Source organism: Phycodurus eques, chromosome 18, assembly GCF_024500275.1.
Source record: "Phycodurus eques isolate BA_2022a chromosome 18, UOR_Pequ_1.1, whole genome shotgun sequence".
NCBI classification, from domain to species: Eukaryota; Metazoa; Chordata; class Actinopteri; order Syngnathiformes; family Syngnathidae; genus Phycodurus; species Phycodurus eques.
The window spans coordinates 18,927,454-18,953,591 of record NC_084542.1 but is presented as its reverse complement, the minus strand read 5'-3'; the positions used below and the strand labels follow the sequence as shown (position 1 = coordinate 18,953,591).

Genomic DNA, 26,138 nt, shown 5'->3' with positions numbered 1-26,138 from the left:
GATGCAGAGTCCTCTAGCACTTCGAGCAGTTCGAATGACTCATATTGCGATAGTCCGCCGCAATGAGCGTCGTGCAAAGGGCGCCGGGACTTCAAGGAGGGGATGCGGTTTCGAGTGACGAGTAGCGCGATGATCTGGGACAAAGTTGGTTGTGCAAATGTTACAGATACTACTCAGTCGATTGTGCAAACGGTGCAGATACTACTCAGTCGATTGTGCAAACGGTGCAGATGCTACTCTGGCATGAGTGGCCAGTATTGGTCTACAACAGATATGCAAATAGTGCAGCGTGGCGAGACGAGCGCACGAGTAAAGTATCGTTGGCCCCACAGAAATGTGACGACGGACTCAAGTCAAAGAATTGCCAGCATGTTGCAGTGGAGTTGGAGCTCAGATGTTTAAGAAGTTGATGGCAAGGGGGAAGAAGCTGTCGGAAGGTCTGCTAGTTCTCGTCTGCGTTGATCGGTATTGGTGACCGGGATGCGGAGGGTCCGAGAGGATTTTGCACGCCCTTGTCTTGGTTCTGGCAGCGTGCAAGTCCTCAAGGGCGGGTTGGGGGGTACCGACAATCCTTTCAGCAGTTTCGATTGTCCGTCGCAGTCGGAGTTTGTCCTTTTATGTAGCAGCGAAGAACACGGGACCGATTCGATGACCGCTGTGTAGAACCGCCTCAGCGGCTCCCGCGGCAGGCCGCGCTTTCCTCAGAAGCCGCAGGAAGTACGTCCTCCGCTGGGCCTATAGGAAGTGAGCGGAACTGAGCCACTGACAACTCCGGCGGGCCGACTCCAGGCGCAACTTTTCACGGTCAAAGGTCGCTCGTGCATTCTCAAACGAGGGCGGGCCGATAAGCGGGCCGGACGAGGGCGAGAATGTAGGTCGGCCTTTGTGGCGCTGCGATCCAATGTATTAGCAACGCTACACGCACACACGCACGCAGAGTTTACGTCACGTTTTGATGTTCCTTTCATCTTTTCGAGGATGTGCAAGAGCCCATCGACAATTGTCACATCGATTTTTGCAAATATACTGTCGTATGTATTTAATAATTCTATTTTTTATGTTCTGGTGCCTTTCAGAACAACTGAGGATCAATCATAAAACACTATCAATTAAAATAAAAAAATGGAAAAATAATCAAGTGAGCAGTAAGAATTTTACAAAAACAATTTGATCACATTTAGTTGAAAATCCACATTGAATTTTTGTATTTGTATTTAAAAATGTTTTAAATGTCCATTATATAATCAACAATATTCAAATTGAAAGTCTTCATTTCAATGTTTAATTTTAAAATGTAATTTCAATTTGATATTTCAAATGTATTTTCATTGTATAATTAAATATAAATAAAAAGGTATCCTAGAATTTATTCTATTAAATCAAATCCGTATGTTATTGTATTTAAATCATGTCGTTTTAGACTAGTTCCACCATTGTTTTAATCCAGATCTGATTCAGATTTGACTGCAGTGTAAACATGAAACATGGGGAAAAAAATTCCATGAACAAAAAAAAATAAATACATAAATTCTAACTTTCTGTGCACTCCCCGTTGGTCGTGTTATTTTAAATTTTAAAATTAGCTGGTTATATAGGAAACCTATTTCAAATTATGGAAAATAATATCATTTCCAGTTTCAATTTTGCAGCCCCAAAACAACTTGTTAAAACCCCAAATATATATATCATGTCACTGTCCAAACATTCTGTATTTTTACCCGGGGGAAATGATCTCGGAGTTACAGATCAAACGAAAAAAGTGTGTTGAAAATGTAGACGCGAACAATGCGAATGATACTCCCCCCAAGCTTCATCGGCGCTGCCGTCCCGAGCGACGTCTGGACTGAACAAAACCCGTTTGGTTTCTGGCTTGTGAAAATGACTCGCAACTCTTTCCGCAGCGATTGCGACGACGCCGGCGAAGCGAGGTGCCGGAAATTCGAAGGGGCAGAAGTTGTGCAAACGAGCCCATTCGAGACGTCCCGTCTTCCAGACGAAGCCTCGTGATCGACTCGGACAGCCGTCGTTTCTCGTTTCTTTGCGTCGCGTCGCCGTCGTTTGGCTCGCTTGAAAATCAGGTGACGTTTCAGGCCCCCGACGGAATTATCGCCGTTGTGACGAGTGGAATAAAACCTAGCGCATCCAATTCGTGTCCAAAAGCAAAAGGGAGTCCTTGGATTCAAACGTGCACAAAAATGTCTTTAAAATATGTTCGCCTGACTCCCAAAAATGTATGCTAATGCTAACCCTATTGAGTTTTTGGGGTTATTTATGTGTTAGAAGAAGGGTTATTTTTCACAAGTAGAAAACTGCCGTACATTATTATTACAACTTCTTTCAAACCCAAAAGATACGTTGCTGTCCAACAAAAAGCATAAAAGTATTGTTTGTAATTTTGGTGTTTGTTTGTTTGTTTATGGAAAACAATAAAAAACATTTCAAAACAATTATGATTTTGAGATAAAGTGGTAACTTGACTTAGGTGAGCCCCAATGTACGCTTTCGCGTTACGAGCGGAAAAGAAAACAGACAAAACCCCCAAAAAACGGAGTACTTAAGGTACGGCGACGCCCTGGCATGCGGGCAAGGAGAGCCGCGGCCGCTTACTGAACCAGACAAGCAGTCAAGGGGCGCAAATGCAAAATGAAAACACTCGCAAGGAGCTGCTGTAGGCCACAGCTCACGCCCGAACGCTCACATTGCAGACTGACTGAATCCATCGCTCACTACGACCACGCCCCTTAAAGGCACACGTCCCGCACGCAAACATTCCCGCCCGTACAGTAATTACAGGTCATCGAACAAATGTGTTTCCTTACGTTCTCCTTCATTGCTTTGCAACAATACAGCGCTATTTTTTTGTTTTTCTTGCGGTGCTTTTTGGAGGCTTGGGAACGGATTGTTGGCATTTCCCTTTTTTTCCCCCCTTTCAATGACAACCATGGAATTCGATTAAGTTACGAGCTTGGCCACGGAGCAAATGAAGCTGCTGAGTCAAAGTTCGAAGAGATGCTCGACACGTGGAATATTCCCAAAGACGACGTTCGCGTTGTGTTGCCAGGCAACGTCAAGAACCTGACAAAAGGTACGGACGAGGCAGAAGGAAGAATGAAGGCCCGCTCGCTCGGCCGTAGGACTCACGGTTGAAGCCTTTCCTTTTGCACTTTAATTTTCAACTATTTCCAATAGTTGCTAGTTTTCTTTTGCACTTTTGTCCATTTATTAAAAATGAATCCTAAACGTTTGCGTTGTATTTTGGACTTTAGCTCTTTATTGCCGAGGGTCTGTTCTGCCTTTTATCAGAAATGAAAAAGGTCTATTTTCAAAAGTATCTGTAATTGCGTTAATTGCAATTTGATGTCTCAAAAGCACTTGCGGCGTCGGTGCTCGGCATCGTATCGGTGAGTGCTCAAGATTTGAGTACTCATACTGGGACGGGTCTGTGAAAAATAAATGGCCAGTTTTTTACAGTTCAGCGTTCAGCTTTGAATTCCGAGTGCCCGAACGGAGGATTTTTCTCAGATTCGAGCCCTCGTTCGGTCGATTTTTCGTTTTCAACTTCAGCCGTGATATCAATATTGGTTGGAAAGACCCGATACGCCGTGGTACTGATACCCTATCGTAACAGACAATACGAAATCACGTCATCCGTACGTATCCTGACAGACAACGAGACGTCTTGATATCGACACGGATACCGCAACAGACAATCGTACATGTTTGTAGCGACATTTTGCCCCCGCCCCTCCCCGATCGCTATCCTTCAGCACGGTACGCGTTTTTCATTGTCAAAAGTTGAGAAGGATGGAACGCGGCTGATCGGCGGTCAGGCGGCCTCGGGCATCTTTCGAGCATCGGCACGCTACAGACACGCGAGAGTTCGCATTATTGCGGCCCTCGGCGACGACGTGCCAAGAGAGAAAAAAAAAATCCATCTCTGCAAAGCGAGGGCGATGACTCTTCCCGGCGTGTTGCGTTTATCAAAAGCCGTCAAATGTCACAGCGAACTCGCCTCTTTCGGAGACGTCGACCGGGAACATCGTGAAGCCATTTGAAAGCTGATTCATGAACGGCGGTTCACCACGCCGACATCCCCACCGGCGCCGCGCTGCTGCTATCACGTCGAAGCCAAACTCGACGCACCGCTTCTTACCTGCGAGTTGTGTTGTTTGCGCAGATTAGCATTAGCTACCAGCATTAGTTAGCTAACACATATTTTAATCAGACTTTATACCGATTTTATCGGGCTTATCGGCATCGGCCGATAATTAGCATTTTGTGCCGATCGGCTTTAATGACATCATTCGCCGAACATTGATCGGCTCCGCAAGAGACATTTGCTCTGCGTCGCTATCGTGCACAGTATATTTACATCCAAAAGCTAGTTTATTTTTAGCCTCGTCGCATGTCTTTTGGCGTAGTCCTGTAAATATCTGACGGCCAATGAAGTTATAAAAAAAATTAAAAAAAATGCCGGCGGTGTGGAACAGGCAACACGTCTGAGACAGACAACACGTAACGCCTGCCGGATCAAACTACAAGACAAATTTGCTCCTTCACGATTGCACTATGTCAGACGACTGCAAGAAAATCTTGTATTCCGATACCACCGCGTCCCGTTTTTTACGATCACTGGGCTTTATCTTGTCAACTCAAGTGCGACCGGATACACTCGTTACCGTGGCGACGACAACAAGAGCGGAGCGCGCCGACTGTGTTATAAGGACAAAATGGGGGGAAACGTGCGTTAGTGGTCACCGGTGCTCGGGACAGGAGAGGACGTCGGTTTAAGGCTCGGTTGAGGTACGTTCGCGAACTTTGAATACGATACGGCTCGCGAGCGGGCAACAAAAACGTTATGTAGCCTAGCAAGCTAGCGCTAACGGTTGTGCGTAAACATGCCGCCGTTCTGTCGAATCGTGCTCTAAAGCTCTAAATCTCACCGCACACCAACAAACAAAAATGTCACCGAAAGTGGGTCCGTTCATGACTCTATTGACTTCCTGCCATCTCATAGAAGACCCTTCGTTTGTTCTGTCTGTCACTAAGCCTCGCTGGCATAAATGAAGGAACAAAGATACATTATTCATTGTAAATATATTTTTGAGCAATTAAGTCCACGAGTATATCCAGTAAATGAACAGGTCATTTCAATAGACGCATTCCTCCATCTTGTGATGGGATCGGTGATCGGTTATCGTTTTTTTCAACTCTCTGATGGGCCCTAAAAGTGCGAGCGAGGGGTCTCATTGCTCAAAGCGGTCCGCGCGCTCCAGCGTTTACGTGACTTTTGAAAAGAGATCGGCTCGGCTTAGTGCGCGCGCCGTTTATTGTTGTTGTGAAATTGCAGCACGCCGCGTTGACGCAACAGACGCACGCCACTCGCTCGCCGACCAAATTGCTGCAATTGGCACAGATTCTGGCGTTGCGACGAAAAGGACCACGCGAGTACGGCGGCCGTCGTTCGGCTGAGATTTCTCAAAACTTCTCTGCACGAGCGGAAGCCAGTTCGACTTAAGACGTCTAGCCCGTCGCCGAGACACTCGTGTGCGCGTGTGTCACTGTGCTACATAGCGGTATGAGAAAAAACAAACCACAGTGGAGTCGTGGCCCATGTCAAAAAAACAAAACCCAACATGATGCCAGTCAGCGGGCCTGCCGCAATGCATGATGGGAAGGCAGCTAATTGATTGTGCCGGTGAAGATGAAAGCGAGTCATGAGACACGCCTCCTGTCAGCACTGGACCGTGATTTCCTGGCCTAATGAAGTCACAACTTTCCCGCTAAACCTGAGACGGAAGCGGGAAAATCGCCCAATGAAAAAGCGCGGAAGCGGGCCGCAGCATTAGCAACGCCCGCACCCTCCGCGTGCGGCCGCGCAACTGCCGCAATATGCTAATGATCGGACTACACGTCACGGTGTCACGCCTTCGCTAGCGCGACGAACGAATCGCTGCCGATTCGAGTCCGCTCGTCAGCGCGGGAAAAAAACAAACAAACAAAAAAGGGCAGCGTCAGATCGGAATGAAAAGGAATCAAAGGATCAGAGACTGCGACAAAATGTCGCCCGGCGGACTGACTTTCTTTGTCGTGCAGTCGCCATTTCGCCCAGCTGTACAGTTCCGAGTCCTGCTGTGGTTTAGCATGAAACACGGGAATAAGAATGATCTACTCGTATCCTCTGGTCCTCACGAGTGAACCAATTCAGCACAAAGGGATGAGAATTGAGAGGAATTGAGGGATTTGGCTTCAATTATCAGTACTGCTTTTCCATCCGGTACTGCGGTTTCCTCCCGCAGCCCCAAAACACGCGTGGTAGGTTGCTTGAAGACTCGAAATGTGAGCGCCAATGCTTGTTTGTTTGTATGTGCCCTGCGATTGGCTGGCGACCGGTTCAGGGTGGACCCCGCCTCCCGCCCGAAGATAGCTGGGATAGGCTCCGGCGGCCCGCGGCCCGCTTGAGGGTAAGCGGTCAAGAAAATGGACGGTTGGATGGATTTTTCATGATTCTTTTTGCAGATTGCGCTTGTTTCCCTGCTTTTGGGTCCACCGTTTATCTGGGTTGGCATATGAAGTGATGTTGTGTAAATGGTGCACATTGGCCATTAGGTCCACATGGATCACATTTTCTCCATGCTATAATGAAAAAGATTTGTTTATGATGCATTTACATTTCATCATGTTTTGTTATCAGTTCGTGATTTGTGCAATGAACAAACGTGGTTAATTCCAAAAGAATGATCTTTGGATTGAATCCACTTTTTGCGAGGAAACATCCAAGGGCCCTGTCGATTCAAGATGAAGAAAAGTTATCAAAATGTCATAGAGCGTAATGAGTTGGATGACTTAAATCAAGTTGCAATCCCGAACGAGTCTCGAAGGGCTTCGCAGGCGCGCAGTTGGAAATGATTGACGACATCCCATAATCGGCCGAGAGAAACTCCAAAAGAAACAACTATTATATTTTCAGCAGGGTAACTTGTAATTAATTGTAAGCAATGATTTCCAAAGTCATCTTCCCAACGCCGGGGGCCAAATATCAGATTTGGGATCGGAGGGAGGGGGCAGAAATGCCGAGCGTTGCACAAGAATCAATGACATCATGTCTGTGTGTTGGCTATAGTGGAGTGGAGTGGAGTGGAGTGGAGTACGTGGGGGGGCTGCGTGTGTTGCAACCTAATTGGCGTCTCCAATGCAGCTGGGGGGGGGGGGGGGGCATTGGGATTTGAAGACAGACACGCGCGCACACCTGATTTCCACTCCCCTTGTATGTGCACATCAAGGCTTTCGAGCGCTTGTTCGACCGCAGCCGGCGCGGCGGGAGGGGCGCGCAGCTGCGGCAGCTGCGGCGGCGGCGGCGGCGGCGGCGACTCACCTCCACACCTGTCCCATCTGGAAGACGTGCAGCGCGCTCTGCCAGAGCCACACGGACGTTCGGCAGCACCGGTCCCGGCGCAGGCCGGCGGCTCGGCGGCTGCTCAGCCCCCGCACCGAGCCCAGCGCGCCCTCCGCGTAGTCCTGCACGAACCACCTGAAGCTGAGGATCTGCACCAGCACCGAGGGCACCAGCACGAAGAAGAGCGTCACGGCCGACCACAGGAAGTCCCGGCCGCGGTAGTAGTGCGCGGCGAGCCACACGTCGCTGCCCACGTCCCAGAAGAAGACCAGCAGCGCCGCCACGATCCACAGGCAGTCCAGCCACAGGCGCGGCTCGTCGCGCGGCGATCGCGCCGCCTGCCCGCGCCCGCGCCCGCGGCCGCGGCCGGCCCGCAGGTAGCGCAGGCAGGCGCTGCGGCAGCCCCAGTAGCACGACGAGCTGTTGCAGCAGTGGCAGATGTGGAAGGAGCTGCCGCCGTCGGGGCCCTCGTCCGCGGCGCCCACCGCCTCGTCCAGGTCGCGCAGCTGGGCGAAACCGCTGACGACCCCGCGGCCGTCGGACTTGGCTGCCATCTTGGCGGCCTCGGACGCGGTTGCCCCCCGCTCCCGCTCCCCCTCCCCCCCCCTCACCCTGACGACACTTCCCGCCGGACACCTGTTTTGGACCCGGAGCCCCGGAGCCATCTACGAGCCGCCGCAGCTCACCGTGCAGGCTCCGGGCTCGGATGGCGCGCGCGCGCGGACGCAGCGCATTCCGCCCCCGCCGCGTCCGCGGCTAAACTCGCACTTCGAATCCGGCCGACTGCGATCGAGCAATTGTTAATCGTTCATCTCGTCGAGCGCCCCTCCGCCGCCGCCGCCGCCGCCGCTGCTGCTGCCGCATCCCTCCTCCAGCTGCAAGGCACCGCCGCGTCCCTCCACTCGCCGGCCCTCACCGACGTAATCCCGCCCCCTCGCGGATTCTCCCTTTCAACGTGCAGGTCGCCACCTAGTGTCTCGTTCCGAGTCCTTCGCACTCGGGCATCTTGCTCACGGCCTCGTTGGCAATGCAGGTCGCTTTTGCACCCTCAACCGCACTTCACAGCAGGACCCTTTTAGTCCTACTAGCTGACGTGTCTTCCAAACATCTGCTAAGTAGTGGCATGCGAAAGGGGAGGGGGAGGGCGAGGCTCCCCCAAATATGTAGTACCGGGCCAGAGGTTAGTAGAGGCGCAAACGCTTCGATCGCTTTCCCGTCGAAATGGCGAAAGCTTGTTCGTCTGCGATTGGCTACTTTGAAAGTTGAAAGGGCAAACTTCGGCGGTCAGGTCGGCACGGTTACCGTTTGCCGCTCTTTCTAATCCGGTCGGAAAACGGGCGCACCCCCCCGAAGGTCGCCCGTGACCCTCGTGAGGGTCAACCGGATGGCGGCGGGTCTCCGATCCGCGGCGCTCTCGCCCCGAGTCGAGTCTCCTGACTTCGACACCCTGAAAAGTGAAGTCAGAGAATCGTTTCAAAATACATCGTACGTACACGTTGGAAATGAATTGCTGAAAACTCCGTGGTACTCAATCGTGGTGACATCGTGTCGAACGTTTTTGCAGCATTTCCATTTCCCTGTTTTTCTTGGCCACGGCGAAAACGGGGCCCGGCTGACCCACAATGGACTCCGGCATAAGTCACAAGTCGCCCCTCCCCTTCCACTGTCACACACTCACATTCGAGCGCCTCGTTGTCACGTTGTGGGGAAAGCCCCGCGACCACCCGCTGGGCTCTTTTCCGGCCACCGTTGGCTTTAAGCAGCCATATTTCCGCCGCTCGAACGTGGGTCGGCATCAGAGAGCTGCCGGACGAAGTAGCACCCATTTCTGCAGGTCGTAGCGGTGGTATTTGATTGACAGTTGAGCAGGGTGTGGTTTCAGCGGACACGCCCACAGCGTTCGAGAGTGGAGAAACAGATTGATTTTGTTCATGATTTTGAAGCCTCATTTTGTGTACTTGGCCATTTTTGTAATCATTCAAAATAATTTCAGGAATTTCCTTTGCTTAACCAGGTAAGGCTCTCGCCGACATTTACAGTGCCGACCCGGAGGCAATTTAGGGTTCGCCGTCTAGCCGAGGACACTTGCGCGACAGCGGACAGCCGGAGCCGGGATTCCGACCGCCGACCCTTCGGCTCTCCCGACCGAGCCGCGGCCGCCCAATTTGGTAGGTCGTTGACAACGCTTGTCTCTCTGGTGTCACATCTTTACTTTCCCTTTACGGGGACTTGAAAACTTTTGAAGCCCTTTTGTCAGGCCCTTTAGAGGAAAGTTAAGACCTCTCGTGGATGGATGGATTTCTTTCAGGCCTAAAAGACTACCTTTGTGGTTTATTTAGAGACAAAGCACATTTGAATCTTCCACCACCAGAGTACTATTTTGTTCTTTTTAAAAAAAAAAAAAAAAAAGTATTTCGAAATACCACAGAATCCCGTCCAGCCAAACGGACAGACGTGACTCACACAGAAGAAACGGAGCAAAGGCAAGCGACAAATGCGCGAGTAGTCGCAAATAGTAGCAAACTGTCGGCCGCTTTTCAAATCCGAGCGTTGTCAAACGTCGCCGCGGTTCGGTGGAGCAAACTCTCACACGCGTTAAACACAATCTAAAGACGTCATGTGAAGACAGGCTCACAGTAGGCTTCGTACTCATATTCCATCCATTTTTGGCAGCGTTTGTCCCCGTGGGGTCACAGGTCAGCCGGAGTCTATCGCAGTTGACTTTGAGCGAGAGACGGGGTACAGCCTAGACTTTTTTTGGCCAGCTGCTGTCCGTGGCGCGTTCAAGTAAAACGAGGCTAATGTGGAAAGTGGGAGGAAGCGCCCGGAGAAGAGCCACGCCAGAGGAGGGAGGCCGACATTTGAACCCCAAACCTGAAGTGTGAGCCACTCACGAGACCACCGTGCTTGCCCTTCTGCTCCAACTGCTTTCTACAAAATGGATGGCATTTTTTTTCTCCCAGGAATTCAAAACATCTCGCTTCTACTTTTTGTCTTGATTGCCTCCATGACATGAATGTGTATTTCCACTATTTTCAAATTTGTCACTGCAGCTCTTAATAGTAGGTAAGGTTGTACAATGCTACAACCTTGTGTCCATATCTGGTATTACCAATTTTACAATAAATTGGTTATGACTTTGAAAAAAAAATAATCAGCGATTGATTATAGATAGTTGGAAAAAAGTGACAAATTCATGTTTTTAACCGTTTTTCTTTTTTCTTTTTTTTTGGTAAGTTTTGTTCCGCGCCACGTTTGTTTCCAGTCGGTGTGTTGTTTTTGACGGCCGCGCGTGACTCGTTTGTACAAATAAACGAAAACGGTGAGGTAATTGTAGACGAAATGCGCGTTAATATTAGATAAACGCGCGCGTCTTTGCTTTGAACGCGTGATTTCAGCCTCGTGGAAACGACAGGTCACTCGTGCTGCCTACTTCTCGTTTCCGTCACCGCCAGCTAGCATTAGCCTGATTAGCGACGTCGCTTCCTTAGTTTGTGTTTTTCAGCATGTCACTTGACACCAACCTGTTCCAGTATAGTCGTGTGTTTAATCAAGCGTGACAGTGTGGAAAGTCCACGTGAGCCTCCTCTTTGCTTTGACCTGTGTTTGTGTGTAGGCGTCATCATGGAGTTCGCCGAGCTGATCAAGACGCCCCGGGTGGACGGGGTGGTCCTCCAGCGGCCTTTTATGCCCACCGTGGAGGGCACCTTGTGCCTGACGGGCCACCACCTCATCCTCTCCTCCAGACAGGACAACACGGAGGAGCTGTGGCTGCTTCACTCCAACATTGACGCCATCGAGAAGAGGTAACAGTGGGCAAAATGGCTCTTGAAAAGTGTGCGTGGTGCAACGCCCTCAATGGATGGCACTACAATTGTGGGTGCTGAAGACTTCCGCCCCCAAAAAGTGGATGTTGAAATACCTACATTCCCCACAAGTGCAACAAAAAGTGTGGGTGTTGAAACCTCTCCAGGAGAAGCGGGCGTCCGTGAGGTTGCGCCGTAGCGATATTGAGCGTGTAGCGTACTGCCGGTTGTGCAATAATAGTGGGAAGATTGTGGATGGGAACCCTTTCGCTGGGAAAAACCTGGGTGTTCGCTGGCAGTGTAGGAAATGTGAGCCTTGCTGTCTTGTATTGGATTTCGTTTCTTGAATAAATCTTGCAGGTTTGTAGGCTCTCTTGGTCGGATCATCGTCAAATGTAAAGACCTGAGAGTGATCCAGCTGGACATTCCTGGTATGGAGGAGTGTATCAACATTGCCAGCTCTACTGAGGTAAAAAAATACATTGACTAAAAAAAAAAGGCTTGACTCAAGTCAACTTTTGATACTCTTTATTTGCCCTCTAGGCTCTCTCGTCGCTTGATTCCGTCTCTTTGATGTACCCTTTCTTCTACCGGCCCATGTTTGAGGTCGTCCGTGACGGATGGGATTGTTTCCGTCCTCGAGATGTTTTTAAAGACCTCGAGTCTATGGTAGGAAAGCAATTACATACATACCCGTGGCGGCTGCTCGATAGAGGGCGCTGCCCTGCCGCTCAGCTGAGTCAACAAATATAGCCATAAAAGTATCCATCCAGCCATTTTCTGTACGGGTGTGCCGGAGCCTATCCCAGCTATCTTCGGGCAAGAGGTGGGGCACACCCTGAACCGGTCGCCAGCCAATCGCAGGCCACATAGAAACAAACAACCATTGGCACTCACATTCACGCCTACGGGCAATTTAGAGCCTTCAATCGACCTAGGGCGGCACGGTTGCCGACTGGTTAGAGCGTCAGCCTCACAGTTCTGAGGACCCGGGTTCAATCCCCGTCCCCGCCTGTGTGGAGTTTGCACGTTCTCCCCGTGCCTGCGTGGGTTTTCTCCGGGCACTCCGGTTTCCTCCCACATCCCAAAAACATGCATAAATTGGAGACTCTAAATTGCCCGTAGGTGTGTGCATGTGAGTGCGAATGGTTGTCTGTTTGTATGTGCCCTGCGATTGGCTGGCAACCAGTTCAGGGTGTACCCCGCCTCCTGCCCGATGACAGCTGGGATAGGCTCCGGCACGCCCGCGACCCTAGTGAGGAGAAGCGGCTCAGAAAATGGATGGATGGAATCGACCTAGCACACATGTTTTGGGGATGTGGGAGGAAAGCAGAGTACCCGGAGAAAGCCCACGCAGGCACAGGGGAGAACATGCAAACTCCACACAGGCGGGGCCCCGCGGGGATTGAACCGCGGTCCTCAGAACCCGGCTGTACAGCTGACGTGCGGTGGGAGTGACTGTGTCAATTCTAAAAGTCTATAGGCCCAGAGTGTGAGTGAGGGGGCAGGGGGCAGGGAGGCAGATGTGCTTCAATAAAAATATTTCAAAATAAATGTACGTTTTTAGGAAAGCAGCATAAATGAATGATGAGTCAAATTGATTCATCTCTGTCATCTCATGTTATGACGCACTTCCGGTTTTATGGTGGCAGACTCTTTACCCCAGCCGCCACTTTTACTGACTGCGAGGCCCGCCGCACACCGAGCGACACGGCCGAATGCGAGCGTAGCGGACAATCGTCAACAAATTACAGTCGGCGACACACACCCGCACATGTGGCAATTGACCCTCGCGCACATGCCAACTCGCCGGCGTCGCTGCGATGGAAAAACTGCGACCCCTAACGTTCTTGTTAGTAAACAATGATCCTTTAACGGCAGGAGTAGACTCCTCCGCTGAACGGCCGTTCCCTCTCTCAGACAGACGAGTGGCGGCTGAGTGAAGTCAACAAGCACTTCGACGTGTGCCCGTCCTATCCTCCCCTGGTGGCGGTGCCCAAGGGCATCGACGACGACGCGCTGAGGGCAGCGGCGACGTTCCGTCACGGCGGCCGCTTCCCTGTTCTCAGCTACTACCACAAGAAGAACGGCATGGTGAGCCTACAAACACTTGACGACTGTGCTTCGGTAGATTTTTCAGGTATTTGTACTTTACTTGAGGGTTTATTGTGACCTTTACTTTTACTCCCAACTATTCGCTAGTCTTGATATCCAAGTTAAGGAGAATTCAATATTAAATGGTAGAAATGCTCAAACGACTTAATGGCAAGCCGTTTGAATATGCATCGATGTCGAATATTCATCTTAAGGTCCACGTACCAGTACGCCGGTGCCTTGCGATACGAGTCACTCGACGAAAGTGTTTTTCGAGATACGAGCTGTGGTTCGTCCAATTGTTTTTTTGCTTTGACTTTTGAGTGCAATACATTCATCAAAATCTTTATCCTCTGCAAAGAACGACTGGTGCAACACCCCCCCGAATGAACGATGGCACTTCACTGATGAATTTTCAGGTTTAATGGTTTAATGGCAGAAAACCATCAATTTCACCGTAAGAGCTCGGAAATACACCAAAAACAAGGTGTCAACTAAAAGGCATAGTCTTACAACAATCCATCTTAACGGTTACAAAATCAGTCATCTGAGCTCTGGCAGGAAAAATCAACAAATATACAATTCTGGTAACGCAAATATGTAGTGATTCATTTCCACAATAAACATACCTTGTGCCCCGATCAAGGGGGCTGCTTAGCACAAAATACTGTCCATTTATTTCGCTCCGTGTTGACTTTTGACTTTTCAGTCCTTTCATTGCCATTAAGCTAGTTCGCGTTCGCTCAAAACAGGGAGTCCTTTCAAAATAAAGACATCCAAATATCAAACAGCAAGTTAGTCTTAACTGATTGCAAACAACGCAATAAGTACCAAATAGATGACTGCTTTGCAACTTAAGAAATTCACTTGGGGTTATTTACAACGACTAATATTACTGCTGAGGAGTTGTGACGTCACCCCTGGCTCCATGTATATCCTTATGCCTGTATTATAGCGCCCCAGGTGGCCAAGTGGCACACGCCAGAAGGTTCGGGGGTTACAGTATGTTCCAGGAAACCACTGGAATGAAATCTGTGACGTAGCAACTAATTATTTATTATATTACTTATTACTAATTTTAAAGTTGGATGCATCCATTTCAATGCCAATTTGTCAAACCGCACTGTAGAGAAAGGTGCAGGTATTGATTGCATCGTTCCTCACACTGATGGTCGTGGCAGTGTTGTTAGCAAAAAGCCTTATGAGTACCCAGAATTCATTGTGGTGATTTTTTAAACAAGAGTATTGCAGATGTAGAAAAATCAAGCTAAACTTTGCTCTTGCATTTGTTCCTGTCAATATTGTTATGAGTGTGTGCATTCGCTATTCGTCAGGCTAAGGTTGGTATTTTTGAATTTATTTCATAAAACCCTGACTGTGGCCTGTGTTTTACGTGGGTAAGGTACTCAGTAAGGTTACTTCTATGCTAAGAATGAGAGCCCAGTTGATCTGTGATTCAGGGCTGCCACATTTAAATCGATTACCCTTCAAAGCTAACTGTATCAAAGATGTACAGGTGAGGAATTGCACTACATGACATGTTAAAAAAAAAAAAAAAAAAGTATATATATATATATATATCTGTGATGCATTGAGTCCATAATAAATGAACCGGGATATACCGAGGGAAAATGAATTGCCCAGCATTGTCGTTCTTGGACCTTAAGCAACTTTCTACTGGACTCGCGACGCAGGTGATGATGAGAGCGGCTCAGCCTCTCACGGGCACCAACGGGCGGCGCTGCAAGGAAGACGAGAAGCTCATCAACGCCACCCTGAGGCCGGGCAAGCGCGGCTACATCATCGACACGCGCGCCATCAACGCGGCCCAGCAGGCCAAAGCTAAAGGGGGCGGCTTCGAGTCCGAGGCCAACTACCCGCAGTGGAGGAGGATCCACAAAGCCATCGAACGGTGACAAAATCATTTCCAATATTTGATACCTGCTCATTTTACGTTCTTTGGTCAGCATATGTAAAGGATGTGGGAGCAGTGTGGGTGTTCAAACTTTGCGCTGGGAGAAAATGGTGGCGGGCGGTGGTACGGAACTGATAGTCTTGTTCAGTCAGTAGCAGCTGGAAAAGTGTGGGTGTTGAATCATTTCACTGGGAAACAGTTCAGGTGTTGAAACATGCTCAGTGGGTGCGACGAAAAGTGGGGGTGTTGAAAGCTTCCACCGACAAACTGTGGGTGTTGAAATACCCCCTTCCTTGGTGTGTGGGTGTTGAAACCTTTTGCTGGGAAACGTGTGGGTGGGCTTGTACGGTAGCGTAACGCTCCTGTGTGCAATGAATGGTGTAAAATTGTGGGTGTTGAACCCTTTCACTGGGAAACGTTGAGGTGTTAAAACGTGCTCCTGCGGGTGCGCTGAAAAGTGTGGCCGAATGCATGAGGTGAGTTTTATCATTTGTTGCAGTCATTGGGGGCAGAAAATTGATGGAACAAAAGTTGTTGACAAAAGAGCTGGACGGGAGCGTGCGGGTGGTGGTATGCATGGTGAGCAGGGAGCCACGGTGGACCAGACAAACGGGCCGCCGGGCTTTGAAAACGGCTGCTCGTGAACGAGTTAAGACCGCAAGCGCGGTGAGACCAATCAACAGCACGTTGCTCCAAAAACCGGAAAAGCTGTCTGCAGTCGCCTCCACGAATACGGAGGCGCAAGCTTTATTTGCCCGCTCTTCCAGGTCCGGCGTGCTGCAGGAGAGTCTCATCAAGCTGGTGGAGGCGTGCAACGAGCAGTCGCACAGCATGGACCGCTGGCTCAGCAAGTTGGAGGCGTCCAATTGGCTGGCTCACGTCAAGGAGATCCTGACCGCCGCCTGCCTGGCGGCGCAGTGCATCGACAGGTCGGAACATCGTAGGGCCTTTTTAAGCCTTTAGAAGTCATTTAGAAAGACTTTTTTACAATGACATATCTTGTAGCTCAAATCTAGATGGCGTAAGATGATAAAGTGAAACTTTGATATTTGCAAAAAGGTATGAAAGCCGTCTATTGAGTCAAAAAAGGATGCTTACTGTTCTTTTAAACAGCTGCCCGTTTTATGTTGCGCTTGTTGTCTGACTTTTGGGGCGTGAGGAGGGGCACAGCGGGGATTGTCGTCGGCTAATCGCAGGACACAAAGAAAAACACCTGGAGACAATTGAATTTAAACTCAAGTCAATCAGTATATGTATAATATAGTCATTTTATTTTATTTATTGTTATTATTATTGTTATTGCCTATATGTATATATGTGTGTGCTTGTCATACACATATACACATATATATATATATATGTGTGTGTGTGTGTGTGTGTGGTGTGTGTGTGGGGGGGGGGGGGAGTATTTTAGTATAATATTATGTGATGGAATGATAGAAGTCACTGATGGTGTAGTGGTACACTCGCCTGACTTTGGTGCGGGCAGCGTGGGTTCAGTTCCCACTCAGTGACGGTGTGAATGTGGGTGCGAATGGTTGTCCGTGTCTATATGTGCCCTGCGACTGACTGGCGACCAGTTCAGGGTGTAGTCTGCCTTTCGCCCGAAGTCTGCTGGGATAGGCTCCAGCGCCCCGCGACCCTAACCAGGATAAGCGGTGTTGAAAATGGATGGATGGATGGATGGAACGATAGAACAGTCCACAGAGATGTGAGCAATATTATAGAAGGTAAATGTAACGATAACTTTATGACTGTAAATACAACTCAGATGCTCCTAAACTCATATTATTGGTGGTTTATGGTGGGTTTCTGTATGTAGAGCTTCACTTTCTACACGTGAATCTCACACGATACTCGGCAGCCTCATGCTGCGTGTCGGTCGTGTGTCTAATTGCGTAACGCACGCACGTGCGTTTGTTGCGTGTCAGGGAGGCGGCGTCCGTCCTGGTCCACGGCACAGAAGGCACAGACTCCACGCTTCAAATCACTTCCTTGGCTCAGATCATCTTGGATCCCGGCTGCAGGACCGTCCGAGGCTTCCAGGGCCTGGTGGAGCGAGAGTGGCTCCAGGTGAGCTCCGAAGCCGCCGTCTCGCAGCGTCCGAACGACATCACGCAGCGGTCTCGTCTTCTTCTCGGGAGGCGGGTCACCCGTTCCGGCAGCGTTGCGCCCAGTCGGCCTACTCGAGCGGCAAACCTCGCCAGGAGGCTCCCGTCTTCCTGCTCTTCCTGGACTGCGTGTGGCAGATCCTGCGGCAGTTTCCGTGTTCCTTCCAGTTTGGCGAGGCCTTCCTGGTGCTGCTCTTCGAGCACGCCTACTCTTCCCAGTTTGGCACTTTTCTGGGCAACAGTGCGGCGGAAAGGTAAAGTTCCGAGTTGGTTCCGTCTGCCGTCAGCTGACCGTTAGAATTGCAATTGCTAACAAACCTGCCAAATGTGAATGATTCAAAGAATTGGCGCATATCTGAAAATTGTGAAAAATCAAGCCTTTCTCTCCACTCTCAAATGCTGTGGGCGTGTCCACTGAATGGGCTGAAACCACGTCCCCCTCAACTGTCAGTCACACGGCAGTTTTACATCCTGGAAAATGGATGCTACTTCATTTGTGCTGGATAACAGCTTATGTGAAGACAACATTCACTTTTCAGCAGTGGTCACTAACTGGCGGACCACGGTCCGGGTCCTGACCCAGACGGACATACAACGTAGCCAAAAAAAAAAGAGCGGTTATGATTCAAAACATAAAGGGCGCTTCTATTTTAAGCAGCAAAACGTTACAGGCTTGACGGTAGTGACGAACCGAGCCAATCGCGTGAGTTCGGCCGACCGCTTCGACCGATCCAAACGGATCTCGGGCAGCGACCGCTAACTGCTGCGCAGCCCAGACAGCGATGAGGAGGAACGGAGCAGGCGAGAGAGAGAGAGAGAGAGAGAGAGAGAGAGAGAGAGAGATAATCGGCGTGGAAGTTGAGTTAACAACGCAGAAAGGCCGTTATGAAGCAAAACATCAAGGATTTGAACAAACAACCTCTAAAATGGCTCATTTGTTACATTTAAATTGTTTGAGACTTCACTGTTGTGTCAATTAAGTTGCCAAACAGAAAAGGGGAAACTCCAACTTTTTGAATTTTTTGGAAGTTAAGAACTTTATTTAAACGCATATAATGTTCTCTTTTTATTTACCTGCTTTTATTTTGAAATGTGTAGCCCTACTTTTATTGAGTAAATGAAGGCGCATTACACAGTTGTGCTCTTATGTTTAATTACCACTTGGCAGAATTCTTGGAAGACCAGGCGAAACACATTTAATTGGATTTTTGGTAGGATTCAAATGAAATGTTCAGTCATATTCAAAACAATATTTCACAAATTCTGCCAAGGTATGTGAACTTATGAGCCCAATTGTATAAATCAATAGTCATATGTATTTGTTTAGTCTGTCTAGTTACTTGACAATAATAAATGCCAAAAGGTTTTTGGATTTGACTGAGGTATTGATTAGAAGGCAGTTGTAGACGACTAGGCAGGCTATTAAAAATATGTCACAATAAATAGACACGAGATGATCTTGAGGACCTTTGCTTCAAGACATTTTCTTGTTCTGGACCTTTTAAAATGTGAGTTGAGCACCCTTGCTTTACATGGTCTTGAAACAGACCCCAGCTGTTCACATTTTGACATTGAGCCCGAGACGAGACTTGACAATTGATCAATAGCGCCTCGTACCAGGTTGTTCTGAGAGGCAAGTGGCCAGCCAGCTTAAATGTCGCCTTCCATCAGAAGCCACAATTTTCTTCTCTTTTATGCATAGCGTTGGCGAAAAGGAGCGTGAGACCTCCTTCAAATTTGACATCTGTGCGCTTTGGCAATTGAATGCAAAAGACGATAAATGCGTTAGCCGTGCGAAACGACCCGATCAGATTGCCGTGTGTTTGTGACGTCGTTATTCAAGTGGCTGCTGCACGCCCACTCATCTCATCTCATCATCTCATCTCATCTCTTTGAAAAGTGGCTGAGGCGCCACGCGGCTACGGCACGTACAAAGCTTCAACTTTGCGTCGCCTGCCAAACTCACACGAGCTGAGGAAGAAACGGCTTCAGTTTAGTTTGGGACAAATTCCTAAGCGTTTGGGAACTAGAATCGTGCTGTGTTTGGGCCCCTTTGGTGGAGAATGGCTTTGTAAAATAAGCTTTCACACACCGCTGAAAGTGCATTTCCGGGTTTGGAGCCAGCCAGCCGCCACAAGCCAGGCCAATATATCAGTATAACGAAGCACACGTGTGCTGTGGTTCACAACCGTACTTGACTGTATTTAGAATGTTGCATGTGACCGAGGTCACCGTTGACTGAATGCGCGCCACAGATGAACGTCGCAAGCCGGTCACGTTGCAGTGATTGAATGCGAGCCGCTTTCAAAATGTCCTGCTCCCTTTTCCTTCACCCACCTGACCCGCCCCCACCCCTCTGTTGGTTGCGAGTTGAGAGACCGGCCAATCTGACCCAAGCTGTTTTTTATATTTACATGAAGAAGCTCGCCGAGCGGCACGGTGGCCGACCGGTTAGAGCGTCAGCCTCACAGTTCTGAGGACCCGGGTTCAATCCCCGTCCCCGCCTGTGTGGAGTTTGCATGTTCTCCCCGTGCCTGCGTGGGTTTTCTCCGGGCACTCCGGTTTCCTCCCACATCCCAAAAACACGCATAAATTGGAGACTCTAAATTGCCCGTTGGTGTGAATGTGAGTGCGAATGGATGGTTGTTTGTTTGTATGTGCCCTGCGATTGGCTGGCGACCGGTTCAGGGTGTACCCCGCCTCCTGCCCGACGACAGCTGTGATAAAAAAATAAAATAAAATATATAAAAAAACAACCATTCGCACTCACATGCACACCTACGGGCAATTTAGAGTTGTCAGTTAACCTACCATGCATGTTTTTGGGCTGCGGGAGGAAACTGGATTGCCCGGAGAAAACCAATTTAGGCACGGGGAGAACATGCAAACTCCACACAGGCGGGTCCGGGGTTTGAACCCGGGTCCTCAGAACTGTGAGGCAAACGCTCTAACCAGTTGTCCACCATATCACATATTATTTTAAAAAAAAAAAAAAAAAAAAAAAAAAAAATTGATGGAAGGGGATGTTTAAGTGTCACGGAGTGTTGTCAGCAGGTAGCAACAGAGCTACAGAGAGACCGGAAGAGTCACAGAAAGGCATAGAAGCCATTACGTCCTCGGTAATGTCGGTCCGTTGGTGGCTCGAACACCTGTTATGAATTTGGCTTCTCGGAAATGAACAAAAAGTCCCGAAACATTGAGGACCTTGACATTTAGAGAAGGTCACATTTTCAAATGTTCAAACTTCACCCAAAGGCTTTCTTTCAGCCCGAACTTTTGTGAGGGTTGTATTGTTATATTCGTGCCACTGTCAAGTAAAACTGAGCATTATTACTTTTGTAAGGGCCAATTTTATTCGTGCGCAGCTGTACCTAACACCAACAGTTTCACCCCGGCAGCGTTTGAATAAAACAATGACTTTATTTTTGACTTTGCTGTCCTCACTCGCACTCGTCACATTGATAACGAGTTACTTAAATGACATCAAGTCGGTCTCGAGTCTACTTTTTTGTGTGGTTAGCCTGAATCGCACCGCAGGCTATCATCCGTCAAGTCCGACAATCAACAACTGACTCGTCGTCACCGTTCCCCACAGGGCCAAACTGTCCGTGTCCGAGAAGACGGTCTCCTTGTGGTCGTGGCTGAATCGGCCCCGGGAGCTGGAGCGTCTGACCAACCCGCTCTACGAGGCCAACGGTCTGGTCATCTGGCCATCGGTGGCTCCTCAGAGCCTGCTGCTGTGGGAGGGTAAGACGCCAAAAGCAAAGAAGCGCTCATGCATATTAAGATTCTATTCAAACAGCTGGCCCGCATGCCTCAAGTGTGGCGTTCCTCATTTACTGAACGTGAACTGCATCATCTTTTCTCACGATCGCACTTTACACACTTTCTACTACCCATCGCAACACGTACTCTGTTTATACCATACATATACATACTCTGTTGGCGTGTGAGATGCCGAAACTTGTCTCACTTCCATCGTGTTGGTATTTCTCTCCCTCTTAATCAATGTGACGGGCCAAGATTCACCGCCTAATCTTCATCTTCTTCTCAAAAACTGTGCTAATCTCAAATCCAACGCGATGCAACCACGCCACCTACTGAGATCTGTTCGCCATTACAGTGGTTTACAAAGCAGCGAGAGACCGTCTTCCACGCCTACCCGTTGAAGAACCTACTTGACGAATATATGCAGTGGGGCAAATAAGTTTAGAGTCAGCCGCCAATTGTGCAAGTTCTCCCACTGTAATTTTCATCACAGGTATACCTCACCTACGAGAGACAAAATGAGAAAAATTAAATCTGATTTCAAATAAATAAATACAAATTATTAGCAAATTATGGTGGAAAATAAGTATTGGGTCAATAACAAAAGTTTCATTCCTCTAGAGCAGTCTGGGCAACACAGACTTTCAGCTCCCTCCAAAGATTTTCTCTGGGGTTGAGATCTGGAGACTGGCTAGGCCACTCCAGGACCTTGAAATGCTTCTTACGAAGCCGCTCCTCCGTTGCCCGGGCGGTGTGTTTGGGATCATTGTCGTGCTGAAAGACCCAGCCACGTTTCATCTTCAATGCCCTTCCTTGCTGATGGAAGGAGGCTTTCACTCAAAATCTCAGTCCACCAATAGAAATGTCCCTGGCGGTGAATGGGTTAAATGAAGCATACATTTTGGTTTCCTGACGACCCGCGACGAGTGGCGCACTTTTACTTTGGTTTCTGGGCCAGCATAGTCACAAGGCGTGCCCCAATGAAAAGCAGTTTGAGCATTTCAAATCCTTAAGACCCATGTACTAGTACAGTGTATCTACTCCCGAGTAAAACAATTCAGTGCACTAGTAGAATGACTGTGTGTCGCCAGTTTGTCGTGTTGTTGGATTTGGACTTGCATCACACGCTTCCCCTCGCTTCTGTTCGGCGGAGCACGTAAACGCCGCTGACCCCTGCGCGTCCATATTGGTCGCCGCCCGTGACTGATCAGGCGCTTGACCTTTCTGGCGGTGTCCCGGAAAAGAGCTCTCCTGTCAAATAAGCCGTTTATAACTTCCAGGTGCTTCAGTGGTGCACGCACCGCCCGATAAGACTCTTTAGGTTGGTTAATGAATGATGGACAAAGGTTTTCTTTAATTTATACAACAAAACAAGAATGTTGTCAGAACTCTTATTACAATTCCAATGAAGTTGGGACATTGTGTTAAACATAAATAAAAACATAAATAAAAATACAATGATTTGCGAATCATGTTCAACCTATGTTGAATTGAATACACGACAAAGACGAGATATTTCATGTTCAAACTGATCGACTTGATTGTTTTGAGCAAATAATCATTAACTTGGAATTTGATGGCTGCAGCACGTTCCAAAAAAGCTGGGACAGGGTCCTGTTTACCACTGTGTTACATCACCTTTTCTTTGAACAACATTCGATAAACGTTTGGGAACTGAGGACACGAATCGTTGAAGCTTTGCAGGTGGAATTCTTTCCCATTCTCGCTCGACGCACAGCTTCGGCCGTTCAACAGTCCGGGGTCTCCGTTGTCGTATTTTACGCTTCGTCGTGCGCCACACATTTTCAATGGGAGACCGGTCCGGACCGAAGGCAGGCCAGTCTCGTACCCGCACTCTTTTACTACGAAGCCACGCCGTTGTAACACGCGCAGAATGCGGTTTGGCATTGTCTCGCTGAAATAAGCAGGGGCGTCCGTGAAAAAGACGTCGCTTGGATGGCAGCGTATGTTTCTCCAAAACTTGTATGTACATTTCAGCATGAATGGCGCCTTCACAGATGTGTAAGTTCCCCATGCCATTGGCACTAACACAGCCCCATACCATCACAGATGCTGGCTTTTGAACTTTGCGTCCATAACGGTCCGGATGGTTCTTTTCCTCTTTGGCCCGGAGGACACGACGTCCACACCTTCCTAAAAACTAGTTGAAAAGTGGACTCGTCGGACCACGGAACACTTTTCCGCTTTGCGTCGGTCCATCTTAGATGAGCTCGGGCCCGGAGAAGCCGGCGGCGTTTCTGGGTGTTGTTGATAAATGGCTTTTGCTTTGCGTAGTAGAGTTTCAAGTTGCACTTACGGATGTAGCACCGAACTGTATTTACTGACATTGGTTTTCTGAAGTGTTCCTGAGCCCACGCGGTGATATCCTTGACTCATTGATGTCGGTTTTTGATGCAGTGCCGCCCGAGGGATCGAAGGTCACGGGCATTCAATGTCGGTTTTCGGCCTTGGCGCTTACGTGCAGTGATTTCTCCAGATTCTCTGAACCTTTGGATGGTATTATGGACCGTAGATGATGAAATCCCTCAATTCCTTGCAATTGTATGTCGAGGAACATTGTCCTTAAACTTTTGGACTGTTTTCTCACACACTTGTTCACAAAGAGGTGAACCTCGCCCCATCTTTGCTTGTGAATGACTGAGCAATTCAGGGAAGCTCCTTTTCTACCCAATCACGGCACCCGCCTGTTCCCAATGAGCCTGTTCCAAACACGTGTTTGATGAGCATTCCTCAACTTTCTCACTCTTTTTTGCCACCTGTCCCAGCTTTTTTGGAACGTGTTTGGAGCCATCAAATTCGAAATTCATGATTATTATCATCTTTTTTATGACTGTGGCTTTATAGTACAAACAAAAAACAAACGTAATAATAATATTTACGCCCGACAAAGTTGTAAAGTTGTAATATTTTTTTTAGGAACCTTTTTTTGTATTCTCTTGAATCATTGAAATATTTATAAAAAAAAAAAAAAAAAAAAAAGGGTTAGTGAAAAGGTCACCCATTTTCAAGAAGATGCAGATTTGAGAAAAAAAGTGACATTTTGGGAATTGAAGAAGGAAAGTAATTTTGGAGGAAACGTTGGATATTTTCAAGAAAAACAGTTATGTATTTTTGAAAAAAGTCTTATATTTTCAAGAAAAGAAATCGTAATCTTACTGGATAAAGCAGATATACAAAAACATGCAACTTTATTCTCTTCAGATTATAACTAGGTTCAGGGCTATTAGTTTTTATATTAGCTATTTAGGATTTTCAACATCTGTAGAAGAAAATCATGGACGACGGAGTACTGCTTTCTGTGTCAAAATATGATGTACCGCTAAATCATTTGACATTGTCCAAGTTAGCAGGTTTTTGTAAAAATCCGTACTTTTCTGCCTTCCCTGAAGTCCTCCTCACGAAAGGAAGCCATCCGTTTGTAAAGCGCGGACGCAGCGCCCGCTCGTCTCCTGGCCGCTAACTCCCCGCCTCGTCTTTGATTTCAGGCGTTTTCCTCCGCTGGAACCGCTCGTCCCAGCGCTTGGACGAGGCCCGCGAGGAAATGGTGCACATCGTGGCGTACAACAAGGCGCTCCAGAACCGAGTCAACCTCCTGCGCCGGCAGCTGGCCCAGCTGGAGACGGAAGAGCCGCGCCCGCAAACGCCGTAGACGCGCCGCCGGGCGGCAGGTAGAAAACAAGAAGCGCCTCGCCGATGATTGCAATTCTTATTGGCAAAATCAACCAACGTTTTGTGTTTACGTCACGCGCAGCCGGCGTCGCGTCGAAGGAGAAAGGAACATTTGCATTTATTTGCTGCTGTAAAAAGCCGAACATTCCTCGCACGATGGACAAAAGTATAGAGACGCCCCTCTTCATCTGTCTGGCGTCCCCCAGGGGCCGCAGCTTGTGACCTTTCAAATACGCTTGATTTCTACGCAACCGGACGGGTGAAATATTGAGAAGAACGGCGGCAAACGCGTGGCTGTCGTCATTTGAAACGGCAACTGCGTAGTTAACTCCTTATTCACTTACTCGAAGTTGCACTCATACTTTTGTCCATACAGTGTATCACGTGCTACTGAGTGTGTCGCCATGGCAACCAATGGAGTCACGGTCATAAGGCCGAGCGTGACTGTTTCTTTGGCTGCACGTTGCGGTGTCGTAATATACTACTACTAATAAGCATGACAAAGCGTAGGCGAGGCGCGCGCGAGCGAGCGGCTGCATTCGCGCGTCAAATTGACTATTTATGGCAGCCGCGACTTCACCTTCCGGATCCCACGCAAGAACTGGATCAAAACTTTACAAACATTATCATGTTTCTTATTGTGGTTTACTTTCTTGCTATATTTTTGGATTGCCATGGTTACACTTCAAGGTCTTGCATTTGGCAGCTTTTGTGTACAAGCCGAAATGAATGGAAATGCCGTTAATGGCGCCAGCCTCCCCCCAAAAACAAAAATGTTTTTTTATGAGGAAAATTGCACATTGCAATATTGTGCTTTATAAAACCATAGAGTAATAAAATCATGAAATACAATGTCAAGAATTAAGCAATTTGTGCACCTTGATTTAACGCCTCAATTCAATTCATCGCGCTGCTCCTTCTGGTGTGCCCGCCTCGACCTCCGGGTGGCAGTACAACACCACAATCTTAGAGACCCAAACGAGTAAGAGTCACAACAGCTCGAAGAGATTCAGTCAAAAACGCAAACGATAAAGAATATATACTTGTGAGTATTGTGAGATTGTCTCTGTCTATGTGTGTTAATGCGCCGTTTTTGTTGAAGTGTGCTTTGCGTAAAGGGCAAGAACGCGATCGATGCGGCTCGTTAGCCCGTCGACGGCGTTTACCATTATGTGTGCGCGTTAAGCTAGCGGGGGGCATTCTCAAGGCAAATTTGCTTGGTGATTTGAAATACAAAATGTGTTTTTGTTTTCGGTTTACTGTGAGAGTAAACTTCAGCTGGGAGGTGTTCACGATCTGCCAAACTTGTTGTCAGGTGAGTTGACTTCACTGCCAACATCCAGGGGAAAAGAAAATCG

The 26,138-nt window shown here is 48.5% G+C and overlaps 2 protein-coding genes across 4 annotated transcripts in view; one reads left to right on the top strand and one right to left on the bottom strand.

Moving 5' to 3' along the window:
* Positions 1 to 8,300, bottom strand: part of xkr6b (XK, Kell blood group complex subunit-related family, member 6b) — a 23,677-nt gene extending 15,377 nt beyond the window's left edge. Inside the window, exon 1 of the mRNA XM_061704179.1 lies at positions 7,376 to 8,300. Coding sequence (XP_061560163.1) covers positions 7,376 to 8,061 — 686 coding nt within the window. The 5' untranslated portion in view covers positions 8,062 to 8,300. The remainder of the gene's footprint in view (positions 1 to 7,375) is intronic.
* Positions 8,115 to 26,138, top strand: mtmr9 (myotubularin related protein 9). Of its 3 annotated transcripts, XM_061704182.1 has the most exons (12): positions 8,115 to 8,316; positions 9,411 to 9,564; positions 11,013 to 11,202; positions 11,563 to 11,671; positions 11,746 to 11,871; positions 13,123 to 13,296; positions 14,991 to 15,208; positions 15,979 to 16,140; positions 17,143 to 17,284; positions 17,356 to 17,576; positions 20,918 to 21,069; positions 24,597 to 26,138. In XM_061704182.1, the coding sequence occupies exons 3-12, from the start codon at positions 11,021 to 11,023 to the stop codon at positions 24,758 to 24,760; spliced, it is 1,650 nt and encodes a 549-aa protein (XP_061560166.1). In that variant the 5' UTR covers positions 8,115 to 8,316; positions 9,411 to 9,564; positions 11,013 to 11,020; the 3' UTR covers positions 24,761 to 26,138. The 3 variants fall into 3 exon arrangements, with proteins under 3 accessions (XP_061560166.1, XP_061560164.1, XP_061560165.1); XM_061704180.1 differs by lacking the exons at positions 8,115 to 8,316; positions 9,411 to 9,564 and adding an exon at positions 10,656 to 10,718; XM_061704181.1 differs by lacking the exons at positions 8,115 to 8,316; positions 9,411 to 9,564 and adding an exon at positions 10,675 to 10,811.